Source organism: Atractosteus spatula, chromosome 14 (assembly GCF_055471065.1).
Source record: "Atractosteus spatula isolate fAtrSpa1 chromosome 14, fAtrSpa1.hap1, whole genome shotgun sequence".
Taxonomy (NCBI): Eukaryota; Metazoa; Chordata; class Actinopteri; order Semionotiformes; family Lepisosteidae; genus Atractosteus; species Atractosteus spatula.
Window position 1 is genome coordinate 20,641,053 of NC_142719.1, and position 26,341 is coordinate 20,667,393.

The following is a 26,341-nucleotide window of genomic DNA, read 5'->3' on the forward strand; positions in this document are numbered from 1 at the left end:
CTGATGCAGGCATTGTGTCTGCTGGCAGTTTCAGTAGCAGTATGGGTGGCAGATCTGAAACAATCTCTCATCACATCACACAGTCCTGCTCTGGTGTGGTTACTCGAGGGCGACCAGATCCTGGACGCTTATCTGTCCTGCCAGTCTGTTGAAACCGTCTCTGCAGTTGGGGTTCCACCTGGACCTCGTCGGGTAAAAGTGCACCTAACAAGCTTTCGAGTGATTGGCAAGTTGGAATGTCTCACTGCACAAGCTGCATTGCTTGTCAGAGGGCTTAAAACAAATTGACAACTTTTTGTGAAAGTACATAAGCTATAACTATAGTATTCTCATTCCAGAAAATGTTGCTTTTCTTTTTTCCATCAGTATATATTCCCATGCTTTTACCATAGTATAAACCACAAGCTTTGGCATGGTAAAATTTCCACTTTGTGTGAGAAAAATTCAATTTTAAAACCTTAATCCATTCACATCTCTACACACTGAGATCAAGGTAAAGTTTGACAGGCAGATTTAAACAGCTTTCTATGTAGTCAATGAACATCCATACAATAATATAATAATTAAAGGAAGGCATCCCTAGACTTCATTGATGATCTAACCCCATACAAACAGACAAATGAAATATATACAACTGCAATGTATAATTTCTGTTAATAATATATACTGTATATATATATAAATATGTTTTTGCAAATATTTATAAACTGACCTGAATATCAGGTACCTTTAGATTTAACATTCAAGTCACATTAAACATTAGACCAGGTTATCTGCAATCCTATTTAAAATTATAATAAAAAAACATACAAAATGAGAACTTCTAAAGATGTCCCAGTCATACTGAAAGAGTTGGCATCTATTGGCATCTGTCAGGTAAGTGACTTAACCTTTACACTCTTCAGGTTTAAATGTAAGTACATTTCAACAGCTGAAATCTGTACATTAGAAATATGATAAAAATACATTCAATCTGTAGCTCAACCAAGCAGGTAAAATTGTTATATTCTGTACATTCCTATTTTTGTTATAAGACAAGACAAACAAGAAATATTGCATATTTATGCTAATATATAAATTATATGTAAGTGACCTACAGTATAAAGATATTGAAACCAATTAATAGAAAGACTAAATATAGGTGCTTAAACACTTGAAATGCAATATTATTGAAAAACATACATTTAATGGGGTTCTGTTACATTATACTACTCAGAATTCATATATCTTATTACAGTGCAAAACAAGCAGGATTGTATCATGTGTCCCACTGTCTCTTTACGACATCTAGGTCACACATTCCTGGTGAGCAGTACATTCACATTGAGAAGTCTCTTAAGAGCACATGGTTCTAGCTATCAAAGACCCCTTTGGTATTCCTCAATAATCCTTAGGACCTGCCCAAAAGTCACAGCTCTGATAGTACCCTATTCTCTCTAGCACTTTCGTACTATAATCATATTTTCAATTATAAAAGGAGAGCTTAATTTCTGTCGCTCAAGAAGGATGATTCTTTATGTCTAAATGGCCTAATGAAGACTGGCATCTCTAATCGTTTAAATGACATACTTGAGGCTGTCCACTAGCGTGTTCTTCTCTGTTCAATATAAATGATTAGAGCTTCAAAAGAAATTTCAAATGGTAAGGCCAGTACAGTATGTTACCTTACTGATAATACATTGATTACTGTAGTTAGGACCAGTATGTGTGTGTGCTGGGTTTAATTAACTGCCAAATGCCGAGAGATCAGATCCAGTCAACAATCTTATCAATGACATTCTACAGCAGCATTTGTCAATACCTCCTGCCTCCAACCAACCAGACGCCACTGCTGAGCTAAGAAATATAGAGCTGAATGTAGAAATTAGTTGCTTCCGTGGTTCTGTTTTAAAAAGGACTAGAGCTAAAAGGAAGAAAGCTAAATCAAAAAAGCTCCAAAAAAGTTTTCAGAGGTGGATTGCAGCCGGATAAGGTTTTTTTGATTCACTTTAACAAAAATCTGGTCCCCTTCTGTAAGATGATAGATTCCTCCCAGGAAGCTGTTGTCTAGCATGTCTTCTTTATCATTTCTGCAGTGGTACCTCTTGGAGCTCATGAGCTCCAGGTCTCCCGGATACCTCTGTGTTGACTTGTAAACACCGTGCTTAAAGGTTCCTTTGGCTGAGGTTTTACAATCCAGCTGACCATAAAAGATTTTTGAGTAAATGAAGTAAAAGCCTTCAGTCTTGATGACCAAGGAACCATCTTTGTAGTCTATCTCGTGTGTGAAGGCATCTCCATTCACAGATTCCCAGAACATCTTTCCTTCTTTACTGGCATTGCAGTTACAGCCTGGAAAACAAGAAGTATCCAAACTGTTACTCTGACCATGAATCCTTTCCTAGATCTAGACCATCTGTTTACATACAGTGTAATATGCTTCATAACTACAGTATATCCTTTCAGTAAATGTCAAATGACCATGGCTGTAGTTTTGTCAATTACATTTAAAAAAATTAAGGTTGATCTGATTTAGATTCTGCTGTACTTAACTAATGCTATTTTATTTTTTTCAATATTTCCTAATCTTTTAAAGACAGGACTAAAAGTAAATATATTACTCCTTAATTACTGCATTACAATTATTTGCTGTTTGTAATTTAAATTTCCGCTCCAGAGTAAATTGACCTTAACTTTTGAGTAATTGTCAAAATTGATCGTATAGTGTGAGCCTTTACATCTGAAGAATGCTGTACAGTTAAAACATTGCATTTTTCCTTTAACCTTTTCTTGTAAGTAGAATGAACTACTTCTTGCTAGTTTGTAGCCTTTGTGTGAAGCGAGATGTTCTCAATTTTTTAGTCCTGAATACACTCTTGTCTTTTCTAATTGTATTCTTAGGTTGAATCATAATTAATTCTAAAAGTAGTCCACTGGTTTAAAAGTTTAACTTCATCAGTAACTTTTAATATTTCCCAGTGCTTAAGATTACCCAGTGTGAGAATTAAACACTCCATTCCTTTGAGTTTTTAAGCACTTTTTCTAAGCACTATTTTTCTGCATAGAAATGTTAATTTTGTAATGGTAATCAACAAACGTTTCTAAATTTGTCAGTGCATAATTTTAACTTGGCTTAATTTATGATTCATATTATCTCATTGAATTGATTATGCAACATTGGGTAACTCGAATAACTAAATTCACTAGTCAGTACCATCTGATGGAAAAATGACATTTTTATTTTTTCTAAAATATGTAAAAATGTAGTTACAAATCTTGCAAGAGACCGAATACATTAGAGAAACTGTTTTAATGTTTTGTATTTTTCATGCAGATATCATTTAAAAACTCCAGTAGGAATTTATTTGGAGATTGAAAAAGTGGGTCAGCTTTTCAACTGCTGATTAACAAAACCATTAAAATGTAACAAATGATTATATATAATATTATATACTATACTATAATAGTAATATACTATAATACTACACAAATATGATAATACTGTGAACATTTACATACCTATTACACTTCTTATAGTTAAGATCTTAAATTTAGTGATGCATTACTTCTAATTTGCTATCTTATCAATTTATGTATTACATACTCAGCAATAGAAGCATATAATCTTAAGTGTTCCTTATCATTATATGATCCCTGTTTAATAATGCATATAATTTAGTAATATATTAATAAAACAGCTTCAACTCTTATTTGACAAAACCCTACTGTTATCATCTTAGAAGACATACTGTATAAGCCAAACTTCATGACAAGCAACTTTTAATACTGCCTTTCAAAAATATGTTTGAAACAGAGACTCAGCAGTAGAGTATATGCAGACCTGCAATGGAAGGCAGTGTCACCCTAACAAAAGTATCCATGCCAGATTTAATTTTCAGCTTGTTCAGGGTGTTTCCAAAATCAGGGGCCATCTTCAAGAAATACATCCAGATTTAAATGTTCATTCTTTAGACTAAGCCTGAGCCACATTTCCACTAAGTACGAGAGGGGGATAGTTCCACCTGGAAAATGTATGGGTAGCCCACCTGCGCTACAAATACATACTGCAGAAGCTGAAATTTCAGCTCAGCCTGTGGTTTTTAAAGGCTGGGTCTTTGGCGTTTTCTATGTCAGCAACATAGGTATTTATAAACACAGGTTAAAGCCCTGGGTTGGTAATAGACTTGGTCTGTAAAGGACAAATGTGTCTCACGCTTAGAAGGCTGAGTCTGTCTCAGGTCATGGTGACACATCTTCGCACTTCAAGGCAGGGGGGGCTTATTCACCCACAATCGCCCCTGTGCAAAGTGTTAGTGAGATCTGGAAAAGCAAACCAAACACCTGCTGGCTGTGATTCTGACAGCACATGGACTCTCTCTCAGTTTTAGAAGCAGTCAAAGAAAAGGACTCAGGCAGGCCTGTATTCTGCTCTGATAACCAGGTCATTGGCATAGCATGGAGTCAAGGTTTTTAAATGTCATTCACATGCGCATGCAACAAATATATCCTAAACGTCTTCAGCACAATTTTAAAAACTCTGAGTTCCAGTATTTATGAGCTTAGTAATCTAATTAAATAGTCTTACCTGTAACATGAGCTTTGGGCTTTTTCTGATCCCATTCAGCTTGGATTGATTTTATTTCATTTTCATCTGTATCGAAAAGAGAAAAATAAATTGCACATAAATTGAATACTTAGGCTGAATCCTGTAAAAAATAACTTGAAAACCGAATGCTCTGAAAGAAAATAACATGGATCTCGCATTGAACATATTCATATACTCTATGTATGGCATGGAAGGTGATATACTAGTACTGCCTCAGCTGCATTAAAAAGATTAATTAAAAAGATAAATTTTACCCATGTTACACTTAATCATAATCTTCTACTGTGGAAAGCTGATTCTGGCTGAGCTGTGATGTACTCATACTACTGAGCAGTTTTCTTAATCTTTCAAGCTTTAGATGCTAAAACAATTCATTTCAGCTAAGAAGCAAAGTGCGTTTTTACCATGTGCATCTCTCCAAAACCTTATTATGAAGACAGTAGGTTATAATCTTTGCCTCCAGCTCAGCACATATGAAGTGGAATATTCATTTAAATGAAAGCTTTACCATAAGAATACATTGGAATTCTAAGTAAAAAGGTTTTTGACTACGTAACCACCATTTTCATTCTCATGCAGTTAAGAAAACCATGATACAACTTCTTAATTGATATATCTTCTCTTCAACTTATTTTTACTTTAAATGATCTTAAATAACACTTACCTTGGATTGACTTTTGAGGACTGTTTTCGTTGATGCTGATCTTATCTTTTTCCTGTAAAAAAGCATAAGGCTAGGATTATATTTCTCTGCGCTTAGATTTCCAACTACAATGAATGAAGCTTTTCAGGAAACAAACTAGCAGGTGTGCAGTCTAATTTATGAACAGACATGCAGAGCAGGCTCAGACACCACTACATCAACCTTATCTAATACTTAGTGGTCCAGATGAGAAACTCCATCACAAAAAGTGACAAAGCAACAGTCTTAGGTGACAACTGAAGAATTATGTAACAACCAGAGTTGGATAGTGTTGCTTGTGTAGGTTTGACTGATTCTTTTCACTTCCCATCAGACATTGAAGTCAGAATTTTACAGACCTATAAGACCTACAGTTTTTTAGAGACATCCACAGCCCATTTCCACATTGGGAAATGGGAAATAACAAAATACCTGGCATCCTCAAATTCATGGCCTCACACACTGACCTAATAGAGAGAATATCGAAACATTATCCAATTATCTTGGATTTTTCTTTCTTTTAATATATTCAGGCAGTGATGAATAGAAATTGTATAGATTTTCAATCCACAAGACTGGAAGAGGCAGATAATAAATGCTATGATCCAAACTGAAAAATTCAATTTCAAGAATTTGACTGTCTCTACCACCCGTAGCTGCTATTTGCTCGTGTACTATATTGTCTGTTTAATAAACATGGCAATGCACTTGTTTATTGTAATGTGAGCCTTATAGTTAATGTTTCCTTAACATGACTCTTGATAAAGGCAGGAAGGTAACAAAAGTGAGTAAAAAAGCTCGGAGCTGATTGAATTATGTAGATAACCATCTCCCAGCTAGATCAAACAGCATTGCAGAACAAAATGTGTTTCCTTTCAAATAGAATCTCTTTACCACTTGCATTTCCAAATGCTTTACAAGCAAGAAAAAAGGGGAAAATGAAAAAAAGGTTCTACAAATTACTGAAACATTTTTTGGGCGGCGAGCAAAATCAAGATTATTTTTTAGGAGCACATTATGAAATTATGAAAGGACCTGCTGTCAGAGGGGTGGTCAGTCTACTACAGAACAGCACAAGTGAGTAAAGGAAAGTGAGGTCAAGCTTTGAGTCACAAAGTTCCATCAGAAAAACGAAGGAACGGAAAATAAGAGCACATGCTGGGACACGGAGGTGTATGGTCACTGAACAATGAGCCAAAGTATGACCCTAGGAACAGACCAGCAACAGTTTTTACAAAGGGGAACAAGTGAACATCTTCCTCTTTCAAAATGGTTCTTTTAAAAGCCGGTGTAAAAGGTACCACAGCTCTGTGGAAACTAAATGCATTAATGCCCCGTGTATTTTGACTGCAATATGCTTGTAGTTAAGGCATTTTCTAAATTACATGCATTCCATACTGGACATTAGGCTGATTTATTATTTGTGTTAGCATATACATCACATTTCATCACAATCATCAACCACCTTTATAAGACATTTCTTGAGGGGTTCATCATTGAGTTTGTGAATGGCAGAGTGCACCATACTTGATGCTGTGCTGTTTATTAACAGAAATAATAGATAATGAGCAATTGATTGGTAACTTATAGTGGTTAGTGACAGGAAATGATTAACAATATGACTAACAGTGCTTGATGGACACCTAAGTCTTGTGCTATACCAGTTGTTGGACATGCAATGCACAGCTTTAGCTAATGTGAGCAGTTCCCTACGCTTAGTTGAATACTATCGCAGCCAAACCTAGTTAACTGAGGATATCAGTACCCAGTGTAACTCTCTTTATGAATATAGATAGACTACCAAAGAGGATTTGCACACAGACCATGGGAATTTCCTACTGGTTTAGCTAGTGCAGTCTTTTTATTAATCCCAGTCTGTGAAACATGTCTAATAAATCTACTGCAGCATAACCTAATGTACCAAAAACATGGGCATTCAAAATCCTCCACATTTATTTGATGATAAATTCTGGCATACACACATTCTGGTGTTATCCTTAATTTTGGATTTTGACCATTTGAAATTTAAAATGCATTTCTAATACTTATTAATGGTATGTTAACCTACTCAAATTCCTTTTTTTTGTCTTTTGTCACACTGTCTACCTGGGTATGGACAGATAAAGGATTATAATTGTCTACGGAAGAGCTACCATAAAATCTCTTCTGCAGGAAGATCTGACCTCTTACAGTAAAACCAGATTATTGCCAATTGCATTGCACAATGTCCCTCTGCAGCACAACATAGATTTACAGAGCTGTTTAGCTGTTAACCCATTAAACTACATATAATGCTATGAGAGCTTTTATGGTTTCCAGAAATCGGATAAAAGCCATTCCCATTTAAGAAAATGATCATTTAAGCTTTTTAGCATCTAGAAATTTTAAATGTTCATATGAAAAGTACATATAATTTAACTATATAAATCTTCAATGTTTTATCCACATCATTTTTTTCTAGCATAGACAGCAACTTTCCAGTGCGTGCTCAAGTGCAACAAGTTTTCAGAATATGATCATGTTTAAGAGTGAAAGCTTTGGCATTTTGTTCCAATGTCTACAACATTTAATTGCAAATGAACTGCCCTTTAACAATTTCGCAGCCACTTTCAGAAAATGGAGAGTAACAAAATGCTGGAGAAAAACTATTTGATTGAAAATTACCCTATTATTATTTAACTATTATATGGTTTAGATTCTTGGCAAAGTTCAAATAGGTCCCATTTAAAAGAGTGTTAGTTTAGCCCTTGATGCCAATCCAAATATTGCAGGCGGTACTTACAGAGTTTCTTGTCCACAGCTGGAAGATGAAATAACCCTCAATCAGTATGCCAAGCAGCACCAGGATCAGCAGCACAAAGAGGAGGGTCTGTGCCGTCCCTGTCCGTTTTTTCCGGGGATCCGGGGGAAAAGTTGCACTGGTCTTCCCATCCACCACAAAGACTGAAGGATAAACCACACTGGGGTCGGCCATTGCTTCACAGGGATTTGTTGAACCAATCAGGAAGACCTTCGTGAGAGAAGAAGGGCACTTGACCTCCCAAATCTGGCAGTAACAAAGCCGTTCACAAGAGGCAAAATGCTCTGAATACAGAAAGGCGTCCTCAGAAACAGATGTTACTTTGAATCTGGCATCCCAAGAACTGAGGGGCAAATTCCAACAGCCAGTGTAGTTACAGTTGTCTTTTTGAAAAGAAAACAACAAACAAAATAACTGAAGTCAAGGTTTTTGTTTTGTCTTTCTCTTCCCCAGGGGCTTTACAGGTTTGTCTCTGTCCCTCCCGAGTCTGATTAGAGACTGTGTGGACACACGGGGCCAGAGCAGTGATATTTAAACGGCTGGCTGTGACGCCCTCGCACTTGTACATAACGCCGGCGACCACTACTTCCTCTCTTGCTCGGGTGCGTACCTCAGAGAGAGAGAGAGGAAAAAAAACAGGGCTTCTGCAGCGCCTGCGAAACAGCTCTGCATCTCCATCACCTTTCATGACACACATAACTGAAGGAAACATCTTGGTTTTGTAAGAAGTCAAACTTGTAGCAGCAGTTTTGGATTTCCTCAACCACTTTTCAGGCCTTTGCCCTCCAGAGCCCTGACTTCAAGACCTGCACAGCGAGGGTTAGGGTGTTCAAACCAAGTCCTGCAGCTTCTCTTTGTCTTCTGACTTTGATTTGAGGTGAGCCTTTAATTATTTAGGGATGCTTCATCCTTTTGTTTTGATAAGGCCATTCCTCACTGTTGACAGGAAACAGTGTTTTGTTTAAATTGTTGTACAGGCTTTGAAAATCTTCACTGTTCCACACTGTACCAAGTACTAGGTTTCAGAATGCTTTTTATTGAGTTATTTTTCCATGGCCTGCTGACGAGAATCGAAGCAGACGAGCCTGTGAATAACTAAGATCTAGATTAAATCAAAAAAGTGGCCCATGCCACCCAAAAGTCACAAACCCATGATGGCAGGTTTATTTTTGCCCGGAGGCTTTAAGTACTGGGACTGTAATGTGTCTGGCAGCTGGGAGAATTTAATTCTTTGCAGCTGTTGAGACAGCTATATTAGTGCAAAAGATTGTTTGATAGGCTAAGAAGTTCTTAGTTTGAAGTTCGAAGTTCTTAGAAGTTCTAAGAAGTTCGACGTTCTCACAGAGTTCTAAGTAAATTGATGTGATCCTTGACGTGGGCACACAGGATTTGGTGTAACATGCCTGACTGCTACCTGTCTATCTCTGTGTACAATCTAAAGGAGAAACACAATAGCTGGGGCCCATAGAGTAATCATGACCCATAATAACTGAGGGCTTCAGTTCATCCCCAAAATTGGATTGTCTGTTTTTATTTTTTTGTGGATAAGGCACAGCTGAGATGGGTAAAGTTACTGCCTCTGTATTACTGTATGTAAACCAAGAAGCCTTTATCCAGTCTGCAAAATGATAACATGATTAACAAAGTGACAACTTCTCCTCGATGTTTATTATCCTTTCTTCATGTTGCCAAGTTCAGTACTCAACATTTCCAAAGTTCGATCATACTCATAAAATGGGGGGAAACATATGTAGGATGTGTTGTGTAAACATACAGGTTGGTCAGTCATGCCTCTGGAATCCATCATTGTTAACTGGGGCTCAATAGTAGTTCATCAGTAAAAGGCTCCTGCTTGATATGCTATAGCAGGACCACATACTGTAGGTACGCAACTGATTGACAGTTTTTGTCATTCCAAAAGGCAGCTGAAATTTTCTTTTATCTCTGCACCCACTGGGCCAAATATTAACTAGACATTTGGGGCACAGTCTGCATTGTATGTCCAATCCAGACTTGTATGTGCCAGGCTACCAAGTGCCAAGTTAAACCACAGAACTACTTATTGAAAAAACACAGCCAGCTCTTACTTTGTCACTTAAGCATATGGGAAGTGGTCAGCACTCTTCAATTTGATATTTAAAATTAACCTCAGCAGCCAGCAAGGAAGTCTACACAATTTGACCAGTTTATTTCAGTGTTCCCTGCTCTTTTGCAGATATTGAGGACCACCTTAAAATAAATTCATTAATAGTTTAATGCATTTTCCGGGAAATTGTCAAAGCTTCCATCTAAGCACACTTTGCTCCCCATTTTTGAAACAACTGTCACCAGGTACAGACCAAGCAAGAAATAAGAGATGTGCTTTTTTTCACTGAAAAAATTGAAAATCAGCTTGATTTTTTCTTGTGTTAGAAAACACCTGTAAATTCTTACACTGAAAAACAATGTAAATAAACTATGCTAAATGAACTTTTGGCCCAAAGAACCACTTATTTGGATTTCATCTATCTGTAACTCCAAGAACATAGTGAGTTTTATACTACAATAATCACTGTGGTCATATGCTATTTGGAGTCTACTTTATTTTTACAGGTGTTAAACAGTAATGGGGTATTTCCCCTCTTCAGAGAACTGTCACTCAATGGCATTGTGCAGAGGCGATTGTGCAAAGGCTTGTTTTGCTGTGAAAGTATTCTTGTGTACATTTTATGTTTCTTTGAAGGTTAACGAGCACACTACTCTAAGTCTGAAATCAGCAGGCGTTGTTGCGTTGACTAGTTCTCCTCCGTATTTCTCATTATGTATTTTATTCTGATTTTCAACTTCTCAGAGGTGAGTGCATTCCATTGCATCATGTGAAAAACAATCCTGTTACTTTGACAGTTGAGAATGACAGACCCTGATGCTGGAGCATCCATGACTCCAGAACTTCGGAAGAGGCAGATCCGGGTCTTCTGGAAACTGCTCTACATCTTAATTGCCCTGGCGCTCCTAGCTGTTGTAATTGAGGGGTACCTCATTCACTGCCTGCAGATGAGAACCCCAGTAAGTACAACCTGCAGTGTCTGATCTGGGAGTGGGTTTGTTTCACCAGTCAACTGAATAACAGGATGTAGAAGCCTCTGCTTGGACCTCTACACAATATTACAAACTACATCACAACATCCCACTTCATATGTGAGTACACCTGGAGCATGAAATAAATTATCATTCTGCTTCTGGTGTCTAACTGAGAGACATGTATTCAGTAGGTTAACCATGGTCCTGACACAAGACATGCAGTGATATGTGCGTAATAATCCATTGCCCAATAGCTCACATTGGATAAAGCTATGTGTTACTTTTACAACAAAGACATGAGGCGTGGGTAGAATCTATGAAGTACCATTGGTCACATCAACTACAGAACATCCACCAACTCTTTCCCAATGCTTACTCACTGTCTGAGATTTTGCAATCAAAGATAGCCCATCACAGAATATCTGACTCAGGAAGTCAGATAGAGAATCATGTTGGAGAAATGTTAACCAAATAGTGTAAAGACTACATATGGAATATAAGATTTTTAAACAAAGAAAAAGTATCACACTGGTGCAGTTCAAGAACATGCCAGCTATCAGTGTCAGTGAGTTTTGTAACACTAAGCTGATGAAGTACCCTGCCAGTGAGTATATTAAGCATTAAAGCTTAATTTGCTCCATTTCCCTTAGACAGAAATTTAACCATATCTTACAAAACATTAACTTTCAACTCTGTGGCCTTTCTGAGTTTTCAGCTTTTTAGTTTTAATGAGTTTTATTTCAGTTTTTACCTATCTTAACACTTATTGCATAGTAAACCCGCACTTAAGTAGTGAGTATGAGTATGGGTATGAGTGAATAGTAGGTTACCTTTCTGTTGAATTTTTCTGTTTAATATCCATTTTTAAAAGAGGATTATCTGCCTCATTTCATTCAAGTGGGAAAATAGATCTTTTTTAAAAAGTTTAACTGACACTGTGCCACTCTCTGACTGCAGTGTCAGGTATATATGTATTCAAAGTACAGAGAACTCTGTAGAGGTAATCAGCTCATCTGTCTAGAGACGCTACTCATACTTTAAGAAGGCAGCAGTCAAGGGTCATGAGACGAATCCAAACGCAGGCAGACAAGCAGGCAAACAAGCTTGTAGACGAACAGGAAAACACAATCCAAAATGTAGTCGAAAGCTAAGCAAAGTTCATAGCCAAGGTGACACTGGAGCAAAGCACAAGAAGAATTCAAAATGTGAAGTCAGATCGCTGCAGATTGGGAATCCAGAAAATAAAACAAAGAGGGAACACAGACTTAGAAAGCAAAACTGTGAGACTCAGAACAAAACTCTAAAACTAAGATATGAGTGGAGAAATTCTTGTTTTAATGAGAATCCCTGAGAAGTCTCTAAATAGTCTGTTCCCCATGAGACAGGTGTGGTCGTCAATTGTGCGCAGGTGTAACAGACCTCCTTCCTGATCATGTAGGCACAGCAACCAGCTGATTGACCTAGTTGAGGCTCTGCTGGATGCTATGAAGACACTAGCGCTTTGTAAAGTGCTCCAGTGGGAGCAAGTAGGACATACATTTGAAACTATATTGAAGATCTTCAATGCAACTGGAAAGCTACGTCCTTCCCAGATGTTTATCCATTCATCCATTTTCTAACCACTTCTTCCAATTCAGGGTCGTAGGAGAGCCGGAGCCTATCCTGGCAAGCAATGGGTGCAAGGCAGGGATGACCCTTCACAGGATGCCAGTCCATTGCAGAACAGAAAAAGACTTAAACACAATCACTCTACGGCCAATTTTCCAAGAAGCCAATTAACTTCTCAGCTTGTCTTTGGACCATGGGAGGAAACCAAAGCACCCAGTAGAAACAAACATGAACACAGGAGAACATACGAACTTCACACACCAGCTATGGATTTGAACCAACACTATAAAGCAGCGATTCTAACAACTGTGCAACCATCCCACACCCCAGATGTTTATGTTATCCCTTTATTCTTTACTGCAACTTATTAAACAACACTTTACTCCACTCTGGTGTACAGAACTTGAGGGCGGGGAGGGAGTGTCAGACCCTTGTGATGATCCAGTTTAATCGCAGTTATTTATTGTTGATTTTTAATGAGAATCCCTGAGAAGAGAGAAATAATTGCAGTTCTTTTATAGGAACAAGATAAGGCCAACAATGAAGAAATCATAAATGCAAAACAGATCCATGGTATGTTCCTTTCATTTCTTATAATTTAGTTTTGAACATTTTACAAAATATTTTATGTAGTATTTAAGGTACTTAATGGTTAATGTAATAATTTATCCATTTAAATTACTATGTGGAATATACTATCCTTACCATGTTGACTGAACATTCTAAAAAGTCTAAGTAGGATGTACTGCTTTCATAATTAAGGAGATGCATAGATAAAGGTGGAAATAATGATTGTATTTTGTTCCTACTGTTTGAGAAGGTTTGCAACAAAATCTGCAAGGTACTGTTGACGAGAAACAATATTGACAGCAGAAACTGAGCTTCTGCAAGTCTCTGTGTCAAGTCTCTGTGTCATCTCTTATCTCTTTTTGACAGTATATTCATCCTGAGTAAACAGCATTATATTTAATCTAGATAGAGCTTCATGATGCCACCTGAGATAACTCTATTGTGTAGTGCACCGTACATGTGAACATACTCTCTGTTTGCTTATTTATCATCATTGGGTAAGACTCATTAAGTTGTGTAATTCTTTCTATTCAATACAGAAGAAATCAAACATATGCACAGAGACTTGACAAAGCCTTCAGCTCATGTCACAGGTAAGAGCTTTTGTTTTGGAATCCAATCAACAGTAGTAGTAATAATAATAATTCCTTGGGTTTGTACAACATTTTTAATTCCAAAGGATCTGAATTAATTTTACCTATAGGATGGGACCCACTTTATTGGGGTAACTGCACTGGCAACATGACTGCTCCCTACAGAAGCCTCCCAGAGACACCTAAGCTGAACACCCTAGTCAGGAATGTAGATTTCCTCACAGTGGCACCTCTCAGTCTACCAACAGCTGCAACCCGTTTTTTGTTCAAGGTCTTTCATTCCAGTACTGACGAGACCTGAGACCTGATAAAATCAGGCTGTAAGTTGGAAATGCTGCTGTTCTCTTAAAAGTAGCTGCAGGTTTGTCAAAATATGCAGTAGGTCTGGCTCTATGTTTACTGTACCATAGTAAAACATTAAAAATTAGATTGAATAACATGAGATCATGAGAAAATGTTATAAATGGGAGGATGCTATTCATCCAATTAGGGTCTGAAGATCCCATCCAGTTTTTTTCTTGGAAAAAGATGTGGTATCAGCTTTAACAATATGGCTGAGATAGCATGTTCTTAAATCACATGACACTCTGTGTACAGAAATGTTTTATGTTTCTCCATCTTAAATACAATTCAATACAAATACATAGTTTCTACCTGTGTCCTCTGGTTTGGGTTTAGCACTTGAAGAAGTCCACTGGGTCAGCCTTTGAATACATAGTACTTGTATCAGGTTCCTTCATAGATTTGTACTGTATGTTTAAGACTAAAAACATTGAGGCCTTTTAGGCTGTCAGTGTAAAACGTGCCAGTAGTCATGGCTCTGGACTCATAACAAGAAGGTTGTGGGTTCAAATTTTAGGCAAGATTGTTGTTGTACTGTTTAGTAAAACCCAGTAAAGGAAAACAGGTTTGAATGTAAGTTGCCTTAGATATAAAAGTGTCTTCAGTCAAAGAAAATTAGTGGTGGTAATCATGTGATTTACATTCTACTGCTAGATGGTATTAGACTCCTTGTAAGGACCTTACAAGGCCAGTGTTGTCCATACCATAAACTACATTTCTAAGTAACCACGTGGGAGATATCCACAGGACATTGAGCCACTCTAGCAAAATCACAAGTAGCAGAGCTGAACTCTATCATATGCATTACATGCTTTGCAGTATGCAGATGCTTTTCAGGTAGAGCCCATGGTTAACCAACCATTTGTCTCTAAAATGGAAAAGTGACTCAGATTTAACCTCATGAAGTCAACGGAAGCAAATGTCACAGTCACAGTGACAGCTAAGCTAAGTATAAAGAGGAGGCCACCATGTCCAGAAACCGGAAAAAAACTATTGACTAAGCAGACTTGATTAGCCATATTTGGTTGCTTATAAAATCAAATATAATTTAATGTATCTTTAGTAGGGTTTCTGAACAATTTGTTCATTGAAGATGAATATGATAATGATATGGTTACTCATTTCGGCCACTTTGATGACTTCAAAAAAGGCTTCCTATAATTTGTTGGGATGAATGAGTGTTCAATGAGCTTAGAAGAGATGTTGCATAAATAAACTAGCAGCTATGACTTTAAGATGCCTTGTACTGACCGACCTACAATCTACAACAGACCTACAATAGAATCTGATGATGACTGAGAAGTATCCCAGGTTCTGGGTCCTTCTTTTAGGAACTGCAACTTCTCATGTGTTTTAATATTTTAATTATTGAACAGCTGAGTTGAGAACACACAGCAACCTGTTAGGATCCTGTTTGGATACACCAGCAAGAAAGAAAAGAATAAACAATTAATGTCATAGTTACAAAATAATATATTCCTTAGGAAATACTATAAATAGATACTAATAAGAGCAGGACTATATATCAAGGCCTTACGGGACACCAGTTGTCACCAAACTTGTACAAGAGTAAAACTACCTTTTCCTGTCAGATGAATAACATTCAAACTTGGAAAAAGCAGTTTCAGTTATACCAAAAACTCTCTCTGATATGTTCAGCAAGATGGTATGATCAACAATATGAAAGGCAACGCAGAGCTCCAGTAATAGATCATGGTAATACTATAAAGTATGTCGATATGAAATGCTGCCTGAATGCTATTTTTGCATATGAACTTGTTGTTAATGATAAATTAGATACCAAAAGATCATTATGAAGCAGGTTATAATCTAAATTGTTTTTTAAGAAATGGATAAGAGTATTTCACAATATAAATTGAGCCAAACAGTGGAAATGTGATATAAGAAATTTGTAGTTGGCTGAATCTACAATTTCCGATAATTACTGAAAAGGGATTGCATGGAACTCAAAGTGCACACAGTGTAAGTTTACCATTAAACCTAAAATTGCAGAAACTGCAGGCAGCGCACAGATGGGGAAACTGCAGGCAGTGTGCAGACAGGGAAGCTGCAGGAAGCACACAGATGGGAAACTATTGGCAGCACACAGATGGGAAACTGTACGCAACGTGCAGATGGGAAAACTGCAGGCAGCTTGCAGACAGGGAAACTGCTGGCAGCGTGCAGATGTGGAAACTGCTGGTAGCGTGCAGATGGGGAAACTGCTGGCAGCGCACAGAGGTGGAAACTGCTGGTAGCGTGCAGATGGGGAAACTGCTGGCAGCGCACAGATGGGGAAACTGCAGGCAGTGTGCAGACAGCGAAACTTCAGGCAATGTGCAGACAGGTGCTGAGCTGTGCTGAGCACGCAGACAGATGTTTTGCCGTAACAGGTGCAGATCAAAGCTAATAAATGAGAGAATAAACACAGTCCAAGGCACAAAGGGGAATCCGTGAGAGTGGTCGGGTTTAGCAAAGCAAGGATCAGATCCAGGAAACACTGTAGCAAAGCACAAGGGGAATCCAAGCTGAGGTTGTAAAACAAGCAGGGTCAGAAGACAAGTGAAAAACAGTTTATAGCATAGAGGCAAATCCAGAAGACGTGGTCAGGGTGAAGCACAGGTTGAGAATCCAGTGACAAACAAGCAAGACAGGAACACAGGAACCAAGGTGGGTAGGGAACTAAGGAGCAAATGTAGAAACAGACCACAATTGTTTCAAAAAGCCTCAGAGATCTCAGAGCTCTGTCAGATCTTAGTTTAAATATCCTGAACCACCTGAAGCTAGTGTGTTAAAAAAAGTCTCCAGGTGGTCCAGGTCTGTCAGGTTGTCAGTTTGGTATCCACAGCAACAGGCACTGAGTGACAGATGAGTGGAGGTGTGGCTAGCTGGTGTGTTAGTATAACTTGACTGGCAGGAGAACAGCATGGGTGAGCATGACACAAAAGTAAACTACTTTAGTAGGTAGACTTACTAACGTTAAGTCTTAAATAAAAAAAAAATATATATGTGTGTTTCAGACTTGTGCCCCATCCAGGGTACATCCTGCCTTATGCCTCCCACTTGCTAGGATTGGCGTTGGCTCCCCCGTGACCCTGAATTTGATAAAGCTAAAGGATCCATTAGAAAATGGATGGATATTCATGTTCCAGTTTTCCTACTATGTATACTAGATCCTTAAGTTTAATTGTTTAGTTGCTATAAGAAAAAAACATTAATGAAAGATAAAGTCATGAAAATCCTCCTTCCTGAATTTATCTCACCTGAATTCATCCTCTTTCTGCATTTTGTCAGACAGCAGCATTTTCAATTAGGAAGAACATTCCAAAAGTTACTGTAGCTTAGATCTTAATTTTAGCAATTGAGATCAGATAAAACCGCATTCAATAATAGCATGCCTTTTTTTCCAGGCTGTAAATTCAACACCAGTAATGATGGGAAGCTGTCCTGGGAGCCCAAAAACGGAGATGCCTACATCTATGAAATGGACTACAAAGATGGTGCTCTGGTCATTAAGAAGGAGGGATACTATTTCATTTATTCCAAAATACTTTATGGTGAAAGAGATTGCAAAACCGGTCACTTAGAAACCTTCAAGCACACAGTATTTAAGATAACACAGACAGTTTCTAGAGAAGTGGAGCTGATGAGCTCCATCAGGTCCTACTGCAAAAATGACAAGGAAGGTGAGTTAGTAAACAGCTTCCTTGGTGGGATCTATTACCTTTTAAAAGGGAACCAGATTTTTGTTACAGTGACTGAAACTAAAAATATCCTAGTGCAAACGAGCTCTGAAAATGTCTTTGGAGCTTTCCTAATGTGAGATAATCTCTTCTTACTTTGTGTTAATGAGACTAAGAAAGCGGTTCAGCAAGTCATCTCCATGTCCCTCACTTCAGAATTGTCTTCAGGTCAAGAGCTTCATGATTTGCTGAATGGACTGAAACTCTTAGTGATGACATGATAAGAGATTTTGTCTTCACAAAGAATATGTTTTGAATCATTTTAAAAACTCAATTCTGTGTGAAATAATTCTACTACCCTCAATATTGTTCATATTTTGTGTAATGTACTTTTCTGCTCTTACTCTTATTACAGTTAAAGTAAGCATGAACAGTTCCTGTTGTTTGATACAGTTACTATCTGTATGTGACAGTCCAGACTAAAACTGCTCCTAGGCAATGCTTTAGCGTAGGCTGCTTGGCATGTGCAGGATGCAGCCTGCTAGATGAACTACAGTTGGACTTGGTATCTTCCTTATTCAGTATTTCAACTTATGACTTCCACTGACGTCATGCTGTGTGTGCAAGGACTTGGACTGGCCATTTCAAAAGCTTGAAGAAGAAAGCCGGTTGAAAGTATGATGAAAGAGAGAGAAGAAGGGCTGAAAATGCCTATCCTTTAAGAGGCAGCAAGAGGCTATTAGTGTCCTTTTTATATTATTCTGTGTGAATTATCTTTTTTCTATTTTATGCCATAATAAAAGTCAGGACGTTTTCAAACTTTGATCCATGTTTGTGTCCCCCACTGAGAACTCAGAAATAAAAACAGAAAAGCATGGTAAAGAAAATGATTGGTTAGACGATGGGGTACAGCCCAGACCTCATTTATTCTGGTCCTGGGTCATTCTGTTAACTGGCATGATAGGGATTCCTGAAATGGCCGAAGATCAGCAGGATTTTCTAAGGCCTGAACCAACCAGGGTATTCTTTGCTTCCTGTGAAATACAACTTGCCGGGTGCCTGCAAGTTTGCAGTGATGTCAGTGAGAGATGCTTCTTTCCCCTAATCAATGCAGACTGTCCTATAAGCCACTGTGGAGCTAGCAGCATGTAAGTAGACAATGGCTTTAACGGGCAAATGTGTATAAGTGTATATGAACATATCCTTATACTCCTTGAACAGCACAGTTGTCATGGTAAGTCGAGCTGATAAACAGGAAACCTATAAAATAAAATCTAAAATGGCTATTCCAACCATTAAGGAAAAGGCATAAAAAATAATGCATTATGCAAATTAATCTGGTCGACACAACATCAGCACTTTTCATTGTGATCTTCAGAGATTTCTGCCAGCAGTCAACAATGACTACAGAACAGGTCCCAGCAGACTGAATTCTGCCTTCCCTATTTTTTACAGTGAAGTACAGAAACCCTTTTTTTTCAAACTTTTTGCATCACTTCTTGAAAAATGAACTGGAATCCTGCATCCACATGAAAAAAAAGAATGTGGTTTCCAGCCATGAGTGACTTCCAGGACAGCTATTGCGCTACGCAATTTCACAATTTTCCTTTGCTTCTAAATTTTCCTCACACTGATTTTTTTTTCTTTTCCAAAAAGCATGAGAAATAATCTTTACGCATTCATTTGTACACACATTAGAAAAGAAATTATATTTATTATAGAAATGATTTTCTCTGGACAGCACAGCACAGTGGTGCAGTGGTTAACATTGCCAAAGAGCTGTGGACCTAGGTTCAATTCTGCACTTAGGGAGCTACTGTATGTGTGTCATTGTGGCATTTCTATTGTTCTATATTAGAGATCAGCTTTATAACGGTGATTGTTCTATATGTATGTGTGTTCCACCACATAACTTGCAATGACCATATCTGTTTGTTCATCTCGGAGTTAAAAAGACCTTTTTAAGAAATATGGCTGCACCTAGATAGAGTGGTTGTATTTCCAGTGTGACATTAATTATGAATTAATAGGATATCAGATGGGCAGCACAGAGGCACAGTGGTTAACATTGCTGCCTCACAGCATTAAGGTCCTGTGTTCAATTCTGGATTCTTGGGTGCTGTCTGCGTGGAGTTTGTATGTTCTCCCAGTGTTCATGTGGGTTTCCTCTGGGTGCCCTGGTTTCCTCCCACAAAGATATACTTGTAGGTCTACTTGTGGCTTCTAGGAAAACTGACCCTGGTGAGTGTGTGTGTGTCCATGTGTACCCTGCAAAGAACTGGCAGCTCATCCAGGCAGGCAGCCCTGCCTTGCACACACTGCTTGCTGGAATATGTCCCAGCTGCCCCATGATCCTGTACCGGTTAAAGTAGACAGAAAATTAATGGCTGGATTATTCTTTCTGCTGAGAACTGATGGCAATATGTGTCTGTGTTGTGAATGCCATCTAAATCCCTTCCTACCTGGTGAGAGTCAGCACTGTGCAAAGACTAATCTTTAAATAGCCCTCCCTATAGAGCTCTCTATAGTTAGCTCTTTCCATATTCAATCAGTAGTTTATTGCTGTAAATGTTTCTGTCAGAGTCTTTATTTAAGAAATATACATATAAATTGAAATGCATGCTTGTTCAAAAAGAAAACCTTATAATACAATCATCAGTATTATAGTATAGGTATTACATCAGTTGGCCTGAGCTTAACCAACACACTTAGTGTGCTGAGGTCAAAATATCGTTTGTACTGTACATTGAGTTTGGTTTTTGGATTTTCCCATTTTATGATTTGCTTCTGTCTTCTGTTGAGTGATGCATTGCCTTACTTACACAGTCTCCTTGTTCATTGAACCCAAAGGACATTTTGCAGGACCTCTGTTGCTTAAGAGAACATACAAGCAAAATAAAGTAAAATCTACAACCTTGTGTGGTGTGTAAGTGGTGAAGTTTTCTTTTTGCAAACAAATCTTTACACCTTGTTAAAAAACTACTAATCACACAAATAGTTTGAGGAGCAGGCACACCTCAGAAGTGTCATATTGCTCACCAGGTATGCCTCTACCATAGTCTTTGCTGTAGTTATCCCTTGAGGGGGGCAGCTCTTTATAACTATATTTGACAGAACCATTCCTCGGAAACAATGGACAAATCAAGTTCAATTCTGCAACACCAGCTTCTTAAAAGTAAAGCAACGCTACTCCACTCCAACTGCCACCAGGTATTACACAAAGCTTTATCATTCTGTCTCAGTAAGGACTCTGTTTAGTTCTAATCAGTGTTACCCAGAAAAGGCTGAAAGGTTGCAAAGTCAGACAGATTTGACATGTTTGTTATTTACTAAGCAAATTAGCTGACGAGGGTGAAAGAGACATACATTTCACCTCAGAGGACCGCAAACCTGTTGTGGTGTTCCTGGCTGCCTGGCCATACAGTGCGCAGCCTGTTTGAAATGAGTAGGACTGAGTGAGACTGAAACCTCATGCACAAAGTACAGGTTTCTCACAGCTTGAATTTCATGTCAATTTATTTCTGCACTACGCTGCTCAGCCCCACACACACCTTCCCCAGGAAATTAGCCAACCACAAAGCGAGCAGCTCTGCATTCTCTATTTAGCAATGCTCAGACAAAAACAGCTCTATAAAATCAGCTCTTTCTCATGGGTCAATTTTATTCCTGTGTAGATTCGTAGTAAAGGCCTTGGAACTGACCAGGTGTGTGTCATGACAGAGGCCGTTTCTAAATTTACACAAAAGAATACAGACATTGTCTTGTCTGTTCCATGCAGCGCAGCAGACACCCAATCAAGGTGAACAAGTCACCAAAAAAGAGAGTAAAATTAAGAAATTACAGAAACAAAGAGAAGAGGTTGTTTTCTGACTAGTGGCCACAAAAGCTAAAGAGAGCACACCATTAAAATCCATTGTTGTAATAATAATAATAATAATTGCTTACACTTACTATATAGCACTTTTCTGCACACTCCATTCAAATCGCTTTACAGGTCATGGGGACTCCTCCCCTCCACCACCACCAATGTATAGCCCCACCTGGATGATGCGACGGCAGCCATAGTGCGCCAGAACGCTCACCACACATCAGCTATCAGTAGGGAGGAGAGCAGAGTAATGTAGCCAATTCAAGATGGGGATTATTAGGAGGCCATGATTGTTAAGGGCCAATGGGAAATTTGGCCAGGACACCGGGGTTACACCCCAACTCTTTTCGAGAAACGCCCTGGGATTTTTAACGACCAGAGAGAGTCAGGACCTTGGTTTTACGTCTCATCCGAAGGGTGAGTAATGCAATAGTTCTCCTTACGCATCCCAGCAATTAAATGTTACCTCATTATTTCTATGCACATAGCGTTCATTCATGTTCATAATTCACAGAAGCTATCAGAGCTCATTTAAAGATATTGTCCTCACTCTTATGTCATTATAATTTAAATATAATTGTTTTTATTATGGTGACATAACCTCCTAGGGCACCTTGTAGTGTTGAAGTGTTGCAGCTCCTGACAGGAGGTCAGCCTTTTGGCATTGCAGAATTGACCTGTTTTTTAGGAGGCACTGTGCAGCTGGAGTCTGGGAGAATCCCAGAGACACAGCAGTGGAGCAGTGGTTTGGGTTCTGAACATGTAACTGGAAGTTTGTGGGTTCAGATCCCAGGTGAGACACTGCTGTTGTACCCTTGGGCAAAGTACCTCACCTGAGTTGCTCCAGCAAAATATGCAGCTGTATAAATGGGTATATACAGAAGTGTCAGAGAAATTAATAAATAATCCATGCCTGAGACAAAGAGATTGAATCCCTGCTTCGAATGAGCCACACCTGCCACATCACCTTCGAGCTAATAGAATTGCTTTGGAGGTTGTATCAGACTTCGTTCCCAGCCAATCAAAATGAGAATGTAAGCCATAACGTTTCAGAAAGTCATGCAAAACTGGGTGCTTATCACTCAGAATCACATGTATGGTACCCCAATGTGGTGCATCTAACAAGAAGATCCCACCCCAAGGCCCTTATGTAAGTCTGATTTCTCTCCCAGATGAACTCACGTTTACTCATGAATTACTCTCTGTGCTGTTTCACATAATAACAGTTAGCAAATAATCAGCCTTGCAATCTGTGAACATTAACTCTAATCCTGCTGAACTCAAAAGGGTGTTGTCTTGTTAGTCACTTTTCAGAAAGCCTGCACAGACTTTTGTTTCATAACTGTCTTTTTGTGCAGCAAATTCTGATTATACCAAAACTATTACTTTCTTTTCTACATTTCTAATTTCAAAGTGTGCAAAGATTGCCAATTCTTTTCACTTCTGCATAAACGGATGGCATTGACGTTCGTTGCTGATGTCACAGACCCGATTTTAAGCTGAGGTAGGCTTATCTTTACAGTACTGACCTTTACAGAAATCCTGAGAAAATGCGATCAAGTGTTTCTTTTCAATAAAGAACAAAAAATAACTAGGGAAAAACCTGACTGAAACTATGCACAATGAGGATCCAGAGTTGTTTCTGTTAGCATGGAAAACATGAAAGAAATATTGCAAGCCCTCTGTTTCTCTGCTAATTCATAAGAGAAATGTGAAAAATCAGAAAAATGCAACTTCTCTTCTGATTAAATTTGAAGGCAAACTCCTAGCTAATTGTGAGGGCATTTACTCCACTTGTTTTCTGTGTTTTAAGTAGTGGAGTTTTACCATTAGAACAAATCTTTGCACCTTCTTGAAAGAGGAGCACATAGTTTTGAGGGCAGGCAGAGCTACATGTACAGTATGTTTCTAAAGTGTGATATTGCTCACCAAGTGTGTCGGAGATGACACCTCGGTAGTCTCTGCTGTCTGGGGGGCTACAAGGAGCGATGAATTGTCGTTGTGGATATTGTGGGGAGTCTGCGAGTAATCTCTCCATTACACGTAAAACACCACTAATATTGTATCCCTCAGAATCTATCTGATCTGCATTAAGAGCTTGTAAAGCTTTCTTCTCTATTAACCTAAACCACCTCAAAAACCACATAGGCTTCTGGTTTTCATTTAATTGCTAATGTGGAAAAGCTCATTGATGAAATGGTCAATTACACATCCCCCCTCCCCCCAACAAGCCCTAAACCCATGGTGATTTAAAGAGGACTAAAAAGACTGTGTAAGAGTTTGTGTCTTGAAGAACAAAGATGCCTGCCAGTATAGCCAATAGCTACAAGATTTGGTTAATATCAATGGACACATGTCTGTTGGAACACCTAACAAACCTTTGGGCTTCTGTGAGCTGAAAGAATTACTTTAATAGCGCATGTATTAGTGCATGAAATATCCACAGTCTAATCCTCCTCCATTCAAGCAGGGAAGCCTTCATTTGAGGTAGCAAAGAGGGTCATGGTGTGGGGGATTGAAGTGCTTGTTCCAGGGATTGTTGGAGATTGTTCCAGTTGTTTCCTGCTCTATCCAGCCATGCCTTGCCTGAGAATGAATACATGTCCACACCTCACTGCGTGGGGAGAGGGGGAGAGGTTCCTAATATTGTGGCCAGTCAGTATAGAATGTGCAGCCCAGCCACAAAGCAACACTTGCACTGAAAAGAACTGTGTTGAAGAAGCATCCCCTTTCAAGAGAGGCTGTTAATCAGATTTGGCACAAGTTTGGCCACTATATGTTCCCACAAAATGGGCCATATATTTTTTTCTGTGCTGAAAATGAGTAGTGGGTGGCATAGTGGCACAGTGGTTAGCATTGCTGCCTCAAAGTTCTGGGTCCCTGGGTCAATTCTGGACCTGGAGTTTGTATGTTCTTCCCGTGTTCCTGTGGATTTCCGCCAGGTACTTTGGTTTCTTCCCACAGTCCGAAGACATACTGGTATGTTAATTGGCTTCTGTGTGAATGATGTTCCGTTCAGGGTGTACCCTGCCATGTGCCTGTTGCTTGCAGAGATAGGCTCTGGCCTTTAGAAGAAGTGCTTAGAGTATGGATTGATGGATGAATGAAAATGAATATTAAGGGAATTTGATCAGATTTTGGATTTACAAGCTTGAGCTACAGTTGATTTTCAAATGATTTCCTCAAAACACTTTTGCAAAAATGTAAAATACACTGGTGTAAATTAAAAATAAATAGATAAAGAGTTCTAAACACAGCTTTATATCTCCTATGGGGATGTCCCAAGACAAGGGAAAGATGTGTTGAAATACCACTTCCCTTTTTTCTGTTCTCCTCTGTGAAAATCACAGTCAAACTTCTAAGCAGAAATGAATTTATAGCAGACACCAGACAGGCATCTAGCAAATACAGCCAGTCTTATTCAAATAACTTTGGATGGAAGTTCCAATGTTTAAGGATGAGGTTTCATATTTTTATTTTTAATTCATGATATTCAAATGTCCCTTCCCCATGTAGAAATTCAAATTCCCTATAAAGACACCACCACATCACATCACAGTTCCTAAATATTAAGTCCAGGGGCATGCGAGTTTGCGTGGACCTGAATGGAGTGAACAAAGCTATAATACTGGACAAGTACCCCCTGCCTACAGTGGAAGAGCTTACCTCACTGTATTCATGAAACTGGAACTTCGACAGGGCTGCCACCAGATTCCTCTCCACTCTGACAGCCAGAACTTGACAGCTGTAGTCACAGACATCAGAGTCTTCTGCTATACAAGGGTGCTCTTCGGGGATTGAGCTCCGCCCCCAGCTGTTTCCAGAAAGTGATGTCCACTATTTTCACCGGAATTCCTTGGGGTGGTCATCTACTTCAATGACATTGTGGTTCATCGCCCAACCCTTGCCAGCCATGATGAGTGCCTCCACAGGGTGCTCAAGGTGTTCAAAAGAGAGAAATGTGTGTTTGCCACTGACGTCATCAAGTTTGTGGGTTTTCGCCTTACAGCTGCCGGCCTCACCCCCCTGCAGTCCAACATTGAGGCCATTCATTGCATCCCAGAACTTAGCACAGCTCAGGTCACCTCCTTCCTTGGGACAACTGCCTACTACCTCCGGTTTCTGCCACACTACTCAGCCACTACAGCCTACGGTCTACAGTCAGCTACTACAGAAAGACACCCCTTAGGTTTGGATGCCTGCCTGCTGTGAAGTCGTCAGCCTCCTGAAGGCCCAGCTCACCTCACCGCCCATTCTGGTACACTTTGACGTCTCCAGCCCCACCTTTGTCACCTGCGATGCCTCCAGCACCACCATGGGGGCTATACTGTCCCAGCTTCACAACGGGGTGGAGTGACCTGTCACCTTTGCCTCCCGGGCTCTCAGTCCAATTGAACAGAAGTACTCTGTGGGGGAGCGAGAGGCTCTGGCCTGCATCTGGGCATGTGAGAGGTGGCATATGTTTTTGTATGGTCGTGCATTCACACTATGGATGGACCACCAGGCCTTCACTGCACTGCTTGCCACTTCAGGAACAGGACACCGACCAC

General features: G+C 39.1%; 2 protein-coding genes across 2 annotated transcripts; one reads left to right on the forward strand and one right to left on the reverse strand.

Annotated features, from left to right (window-relative positions):
• Positions 1–344: 344 nt before the first annotated feature.
• tnfsf14a (TNF superfamily member 14a) lies at positions 345–8,572 on the reverse strand. The gene is made up of 4 exons (XM_088932520.1): positions 8,050–8,572; positions 5,250–5,301; positions 4,565–4,630; positions 345–2,331 (listed from the first exon to the last, which is right to left on the reverse strand). The coding sequence occupies exons 1-4, from the start codon at positions 8,239–8,241 to the stop codon at positions 1,919–1,921; spliced, it is 723 nt and encodes a 240-aa protein (XP_088788646.1). The 5' UTR covers positions 8,242–8,572; the 3' UTR covers positions 345–1,918.
• A 333-nt stretch (positions 8,573–8,905) lies between these two features.
• Positions 8,906–18,063, forward strand: LOC148820890 (tumor necrosis factor ligand superfamily member 14-like). Its single transcript, XM_088933380.1, has 5 exons — positions 8,906–8,944; positions 10,951–11,112; positions 13,257–13,308; positions 13,845–13,898; positions 17,651–18,063. The coding sequence occupies exons 2-5, from the start codon at positions 10,957–10,959 to the stop codon at positions 18,061–18,063; spliced, it is 675 nt and encodes a 224-aa protein (XP_088789506.1). The 5' UTR covers positions 8,906–8,944; positions 10,951–10,956.
• Positions 18,064–26,341: the final 8,278 nt, after the last annotated feature.

Bases quoted from the DNA above. Each gene is read 5' to 3' on its own strand.
- tnfsf14a (XM_088932520.1), bottom strand. From the start codon at position 8,241: ATGGCCGACCCCAGTGTGGTTTATCCTTCAGTCTTTGTGGTGGATGGG. The intron at 5,302-8,049 runs GTAAGTACCGCC...GCTTTTTTACAG, and splicing joins AGCTGTGGACAAGAAACTCT to GAAAAAGATAAGATCAGCAT. The intron at 2,332-4,564 runs GTAAGACTATTT...CTTGTTTTCCAG, and splicing joins GCCCAAAGCTCATGTTACAG to GCTGTAACTGCAATGCCAGT.
- LOC148820890 (XM_088933380.1), top strand. From the start codon at position 10,957: ATGACAGACCCTGATGCTGGAGCATCCATGACTCCAGAACTTCGGAAG. The intron at 11,113-13,256 runs GTAAGTACAACC...GTTCTTTTATAG, and splicing joins GCCTGCAGATGAGAACCCCA to GAACAAGATAAGGCCAACAA. The intron at 13,899-17,650 runs GTAAGAGCTTTT...CTTTTTTTCCAG, and splicing joins GCCTTCAGCTCATGTCACAG to GCTGTAAATTCAACACCAGT.